Source organism: Catharus ustulatus, chromosome Z, assembly GCF_009819885.2.
Source record: "Catharus ustulatus isolate bCatUst1 chromosome Z, bCatUst1.pri.v2, whole genome shotgun sequence".
Lineage (NCBI taxonomy): Eukaryota > Metazoa > Chordata > Aves > Passeriformes > Turdidae > Catharus > Catharus ustulatus.
In genome coordinates this window covers 48,214,369-48,222,066 of record NC_046262.2, presented here as the reverse complement: position 1 = coordinate 48,222,066, position 7,698 = coordinate 48,214,369, and the positions used below count along the sequence as shown (strand labels likewise).

The following is a 7,698-nucleotide window of genomic DNA, read 5'->3' as shown; positions in this document are numbered from 1 at the left end:
CATAGGGGTGGGCTCACATATTGGTTATAGCATATGTATAGTCACCTGTGAGAGAGGAAACTTTTTCTTTTTTATTTTTACTCAAGTTTACCATACACTGTGCTCCTAACAGAACATTTGCTTCTCTATTAAGCTCTGTATTGAGACTTTGAGCTCTGGGGTGATCCAGACCATCCAAAACAATTTCAGTTCTAGGCAATTTGTGATACAATTTACTTTTCACAGATCAGGCTTTCACAAGCAAACAGAAGAACTGATGGCACACAAAAATATTTTTGTAATTTTTAGGATCTTCTTTGGAAAATAGAGTAATACAGTCGTTTACCCACTTACGTATTAAAGACATAAATCTAGAAATTGCAATTCACCTAGGACCCTTGTTTTCTACTTGGACAATTAATACCTGTTAAACATATGTGTATTTGCGTGAACTTTATTTATTAACTTCATTTTGGAGACTGAGCTTGTGTGTCTCTATTAACTATGTGCTGTTATTTGTGTAGGACTGCCCAGGGTGGGAGCATGTGAGGGGTAAAGAGTGTTTAGAGAGACATGAATGAGTGCATTAGGCTCAAGGAATTACTGGTGAAGCAGGTTTAATATAGAAGTGAAAGTGTAAAAAAGTTTGTTGGCAAAGTTCACTCTATTATTTACTGGATAGTTAGAACACACAGAAAAACAAGATTAAAATCTGAATCAATCACTCTAAAAATAAAATTTATTTTTAAATATATACATAGAAGCAGATGATGGGAAAAGGGTAAGGATGGGAAAGGGTGGGGATTAAAAGGAGTAAGGGAGACTCTGTTGAATCACAGGCTTCAGAGTGGATGCCCTTGCCAAACTGAGCCTTGGACTTGACCTAAGGGTTTAGGCGTAAAGGTTATTACATCACTTCAACCGAACAGCACTCAACAGCACTCAATCGATAGCCTGACTTCAGTAATTTGTCACAAGATTCTATAGCATTTACTGCAAACACAACAGTAACTCACTTATAGGTCCAACTTACAAATCTGAAGCACGTAAAAGAGCCACATTCACAGGAAATTTGCTGTAGCATGTTCACACCTGCATGCACACAGACCCAGAGCAGTGCGTACAAGGTGTATACCTGTGACAAATTGCTCCCAAGTTCAGTGAAGTACTCCCATGGGATGCCCTTGTGCCTTCTCCGTGGGTGAACGGCTGAGCCCCAAGGATGGGCTCAGGTTCACGGTGATCCCTGAGTATCCTGGCTCCAAAAGGAGCCCACTCCAAGGGAGATTTCTGGTCACACTCCACAGTGGGCCAGAGAAGTTCAAAGGGCCTCACTTGGCACCACCCACCATGCAAGAGAATTGGCTTTAGCCAACTCAGTACTTTCCCACATCAAGGCCAAAGCCTAATCAGCATTTCTGAAGTCAGTGCAGCTCAAGGAGGCATCAGGAATGTGCCACCACAACGAGACAGATTACATTCTGAAACTCGAAAAAAGGGTGGGGAAACAGGAGAGATCCAACCCACACTCTGAGAAACTTTGTAAATAGATTTAATGGAAAAGAAGGATCGACAATTACTCAGACAAATCTGCAGGGGGCAAAATGTTGGAAATACCAGAAATGAAAAATTCTGTGGGAATAAGATACTTAACCAGAGCAGCATCCAGCCTTTAAGGACTGAGAGGAAAGTGGTGAGAGTCCCTACAAAGCAAAAAGAGAAAGATGTGAACAGCTTATAGGGAATAGAGACTGCAAAGAGTTTTTGCGTATATTTTCATCCCTGTTCACCTATTAAAGCCTGACAATGAATTCTTACTGCCTGTTTATCTACTGGCTAGCAGAATCAACCCAGTGGCAATTGTGCATGCTGCTATGATTCACATGATTACAGATATTTGTATCTTCTAACACTTCACTGTAATGAAGGACAGAAAAACCTGGTATCAAGAGAAGAACATTAAACAGACGAATGTAACTAAAACATGCTGCATATGGAAATTTATATTACACTATTAAAGACAATTAAAAAGCAGAAAAGTGCAATATGTACTACTGAGTGGTGCTCATCACAGAATAATTTTTCAGAAGCAGAAATGAGACCACAGATAACTGCAGTGCTGTTGCTGTTACTACGAACATACACCAGTCATTTGCACTGGAGCTGAAGGAAAATTATTAGATCATAGTTCACACCCTACAGATGGAATAAACCATCTTCTGGTCATGAACTTCACAGATATTAAAAAGATGATATCATCTGAGATCCATCCCCAAAAAGCAACCAATTACACAAAACACACCCTGAAACTGACTTTAGGGTATCTGTTGAAAATGTCATTGGAAATGCTGCATGGAAAGAGACAGTTATGTTTCCAGCTACTTATAGCAGTTCTAGCAAAGAACTTTTCTATTTAGAATAATTGCACACACCAAAATAATCGTGAAATACCACTTTTGTTTGCATTTTTTTTTTCATTTAGAATAAACTATATATAAAGTCAGGCCCTTGTATATTCTACAAACAATTCCTCAAAAAATATTATAAATTAGAATATTCACCTGTCAACTTATTCAACTTGGAAAAAGATTAAACAAAGAATTCACTCTCCAGGCAAGGCAGTTAGGTCTGCTTTGTACTTGTAAATACAACAGAAATAGAAAAAGATTTAAAGTCTGCCTTTAAGGAGGAAGTTTATACAGATTGATTACTTTGAAATTTCTCTGTGATCTGACCAAGCCAATTTCTCACTACTGTGAGAAATATCAACCACAAAACAACCACAAAACTTCCAATAAAAGTTGAAGTTTCTCTGATTTTTTTCATTATGTGCTAAGGGCACAAGATGATCAATCAAAAAGACTAGGTTGATCTCAGAACACCTCAAGACTGCCCTCTCCCAGAGTCCATAGATCCATAGAATGGCTTGGATTGGAAGGGAATTGTCCATTCCAACCCCCTTGCCATAGGTAGGGACACCTCCCTCTAGACCAGGTTGCTCAGAGCCCCATCCAGCCTGGCCTTGAATACTGCAAGGGATGGGGCATCCACAGCTTCTCTTGGTAACCTGTTCCTGTGCCTCACCATCTTCACAGCAAAGAGTTTCTTTCTAATATCTTACCTAAAGATACACTCTTGCAGTTTGAAGCCATTGGCCCTTGTCCAATCACCACACGCCCTTATAAAAAGTCCCTCTCCAGCAATCCTGTACCTTCACGTACTGGGAAGTAGTGGTAGTGTCTTGTCCATCTAAAATTTTTCACATTATATCCAAGAATTACTCTTCCTTTTTGTTGTTGTCATTTGTTTGTTTTTTGTTGTTGTTGTTTGGGGGGGGATTTCTTGGGATTTTTTTGTTAGTTTGTTTTTTCCCAGAATCACTCCCAGTCATGCAAGTCAGTGGCCAGAGAAGCCTTTTTTAATTTTGTAAATTACAATTGGTAGTATGAAAATTTAATCTGCAACATTGCAGTAGTCCCCAGCTATACAATTAAAAAGCTATAAATTTTCTCTAGCCAGAGGTGGCCTTATATACTTCAATACTGTATATTATTTTAGAATTTTAACTAGCCCAAGACACAGGGCAAAGAGAAGGCATTAGGAAAGAAAAATATGTTTGTGAACTCTAGGAAGGGTCAAAACCTTCCCATACAGTTCTAGAACAAGTATGACCAGAAGACATTGAACAATAATGACTGGGTAAAGCTTACATTTTGAAGCAGAAAAGTTACTGCTTTTCACAGATAATCCGGCACATCAGGATTACTTTAAACAAACACAGCCACAATAAACACTAAGACCTTCACTGGCCAGTGCAGCTACAGATCCAGATACCATCAAGCCCAGCTGACTGAGCTACTCAGTCCAAGCTGGATTACTAGCCTTAGATCTACATCCTTCCTACATAAGGTGAAAAAGAGTTGAGTGGAAGCAGAGGAAATCATGGGACTTGCCCTGAACAGGAAACTCATGGCCTGGGTCAGAAATTATCTGGGGCCTCAGCTGTCACTGCTGTCCCACAATATACAAAATTCAGTCTGCATTTTCCTAAGCATGTCCTTGCCATCATCCTGGCTCTTTGGGGATAATCCGTCATCCCCCACATATTGGATTTCCAGTGGTGCCTTTGGCAAGAGAGAGAGGGCTTTATTGATAGTACATTCAATCTGCTACTGGCCCAAAGGAACTTGGTTTTTTTGTGGTTTTTTTGTTTGTGGTTTTTTTTGGTTTTTTAAATTTTTTTTTTACTGCAAGGATAACATAATCTGAGCAAAGAACAGAAACCAATCTATTTGTATATAAAACCTGAGCATGAAGAAGCAATTACAATGCCTTTTGGAAAGGGTCTCGGGACTCACCGAGTTTCAGACAGAAGTGTCTGACTCAGCCCTTGCAGTCTGTGGCAGCTGGTGCAATTGAAGAGAGAGACTTAGATATATCAGTGGCTTTTGCCCTCAACTACAGCACCACTGTAGAGGGTGTAATGGCAACCAGCACTGGAGAGGGCCCAGGACGTGTGCTGTCCCAAAGTATGGTCAGTTAAATTTGCTCCACCATAGAAAAACATGCCACAGCTGCTCTGGCAATCAATTCCAGTGCTTGGCCACCTACTCAATAAAAACTTTCCTTCTGTTTTTGTGGAACCGCCTGCATTTCCATGTGTGCCCACAGCCTTCTTTTTGTCTGCCACTGGGCACCACTGAGAATAGCTGGCTTCACCTTCTTGACTCCCAAGAAGGTAGTTAAGGATATGGATAGGATGCCCCTGAGTCAGTAACAGCACTGATCCTTCCCCGCCTGAGCTGAAGTGACTACAGACTCAGCAGCTCAGACAGACTTTGAGATATCTGGCTTTCAAGACAGGCCCATAACTTCTATCACCATCAGCGTCTCCTTTCCAGTGTTGCTAACGCGTTTTTGAACGAAGAGTAGAATACACTCCACAAACTTCACAAGTAAACTGGTGTTGAAATAAGATAGTTTGTATTATTCACACAGCACACATTACAAAATTACTTCATACAAGAACAGAAGACACGCAAAATTTTATTCTTGTGTCAGATGTAAAAATTTATTTATGCTATTTATCAAGTATTTAAATTTACACAAAAGACAAACACTTTAACTTCAGGTCCAATTGTTCATCAGTAAGCCCTACATCAGAATACCCTTGACACCTCAAGGACAATTTTTACAAGACGCTTAGAACAGCAGAATATCATAAATACTGGCCAACTTCACAAGCCTGAGAGTCACTATCTCATCACTATTTCTCTGCTGAGCATGACTCACAGAATAGAAGAAGCCTTAAAGCCATTGTAATCCCCAAACACTGTCACTACTGCAATCAGAGCATTAAAATCACACTGTCCTGCATTATTAACACCAAACATTACAGCTAGTCTTACAAGATTTATCACAGCTTCCCCTAACAAAATTACTTTTCTTTTAAACATTACAAGAGAACTGTGCATCAGAACAACTGCAAAATACACAATCATCCATTTGGCTTGATTTTACAATAAAAATAACATCAGTCATCTATCTGTCAACTTCAACTCTTGTGTCATACTCCTTACCTCCTCCCTTCTTACTTAGGAAACTACACTAGACCAGGCAGTTTAATTATAGCACTGAGGTAGCATATTTTAATTGAACAGAGCAATAAATTTGGTATTGTGCCTCCTCTCCTTTAAAGCACAAAAAAAAAAAAATCCCCACAGTTTTTCAACATCTTTGGAGAAGACAGGCATATAGTTCATTTCCAACAGCACTCTATTTTGAATTCAAAACAAAAAGTATCTCTGAATGGTAGATATTATACCAGCTTGAATGAATGAGAACATATACAAGAAAAAGGAAATATGTCAGTTTTATTAGAACTAGGGTTACATTTTAGCCCTATGGTAGCTATTGTTTCCTATTATGAAATGCATTTTTACAGTCCCTGAAATTTAATTTCAAAGACGAGGATCCTGAAAAAGGGCAGCTGTGCCACTGGTCTACATGATTTTCACACTATTGGCAGAGCCTTATAATTGCAACAAAACCAGATGAAATCAACGGACCTAATGTAAAGTCATCAGGAATTAACAACATGAGTATACTAAAGAAATCAAAGTTAAGGCAGAAGGTATGAATTAATGAATTGAGAGCACTTTCCATTCACTTAGAAGTTAAAGCTGAGATAGTCCTAAAAATTAAAGAAAAAACAACACCAAAAGACAAATAAAAACAACCCAAAACCAATCAATCAAACAAGAAAAACCCCCTAAACAATAAAAAAATTAAAAAACTTACAAAAAACAACAACAAAAAAACCCCCACTGCAGGAGTTCTAGAAGCCAAATTTCCTAACAAATTGAGAATAATTTAGCCCTTCTGGGTAAAAGTTTTAGAAGGCTAAGCTGAAATCAAGCTGCACTCAAGACTGCAGCCTTAACTTCTAGACTGTTTATTAAAGTAACTCTTACAGACACACCTGTGTGTTTAGAGGGAATAATAAATAGTGATCCTGAAGAACAGGAGTAATTTCCTGCTCTGCATGCCATGCTTGCACACATAGCCTTGTAAAACTCTGCTGAATGGTACACAATCCTCATCCAGCCCCAGGCTGAATCTTTGAATTCCTCCCTCCATATTTCACAACAGGAAAGCAAAAATTTTTACTGCAGTTAAAATCCCATGAGTCAGCTGCATGCTTAGGGGAAATTAGGTTTTAACACATTGGAAAACAGACTGAGAATGCAACTGTGCTGACTGATAAACTCCAAGGAAACACCTAAACAGCTGAGGGAAAAAAGCTTAAGTTATAATGACCAACTCAAGCTGAAGGCATTGATGTTAATCTTTCAAGTAACCCAAAATGGACGCCAACACCTGTTATTAAAAACTTAAGGCTTTTATGAATACCCTCTTACATACAAAAGGAGTATTAAACAGAAGGAACTTGTTTACAGTAAATACAAACATCTGAAAAATCTCTGAAACCTGTTTATACAAATACTAATAAATTCTTTATTATTTTGTACAACTAGAAGGTGCACAGATTGGCATTCAAGCAGTCAATGCTGGCAAATATCTGTCAGACAATAACATGATTTACTTGGATAACAATATAGTTTAAAATGCCATAAATTAAAAATAAGTTAGTTCACATTTTTTTCTCCAGATTTTATGTACATCTCAGTCTTTAATGAGATCGTGCAGCCTTCTTCAGAAGCTCGAGGTCTTTCCGACGGCTTTTAATTGCTCTGGCACAGCCATACTCTTCCAGTTGCAGAGGGATATACTTTTCTATCTGAACGAGCCCATGCCCAGCAGGACTGGTAGAGAGCTTAATCCAGGGAGGTTTAATGCTTCCTCTGAAGCCCAGAAAGGCCAAGCTTCCTGTGACAGAAAAACCCAGCATTACCAAACCAGCCAAGCTCACTGCAGCACAGTGTAGGACTGGTTAGACAGGAAAAGGCATGCTCCCCCAAAATTTCTTCCCCCACATTAGTCAGGACACTAATCCACTCTCAGCTTTACATGCAACATACAAGAAAATAATGAATTGTAACTGCCTTTCTCAATAATTAGTATTAAATACCCTGAAATCTTAATTTGAAAATACAGCTAATTGGACAGTTATAAAACCTGCTTTCTCAAGCACAACTTGTGCCATCAGTCTGAACAGAGAGCTACTCCACGCAGCCTATAAACTCATCATCCCTCAGA

General features: G+C 38.9%; 1 protein-coding gene across 4 annotated transcripts in view; it reads right to left on the bottom strand.

Annotated features, from left to right (window-relative positions):
• Positions 1–5,023: 5,023 nt before the first annotated feature.
• CEMIP2 (cell migration inducing hyaluronidase 2) overlaps positions 5,024–7,698 on the bottom strand; it is a 51,185-nt gene continuing 48,510 nt past the window's right edge. For all 4 annotated transcript variants that reach the window (XM_033084688.2, XM_033084687.2, XM_033084686.1 and 1 more), the window contains one exon: positions 5,024–7,368. In XM_033084688.2, coding sequence (XP_032940579.1) covers positions 7,172–7,368 — 197 coding nt within the window. In that variant the 3' untranslated portion in view covers positions 5,024–7,171. The remainder of the gene's footprint in view (positions 7,369–7,698) is intronic.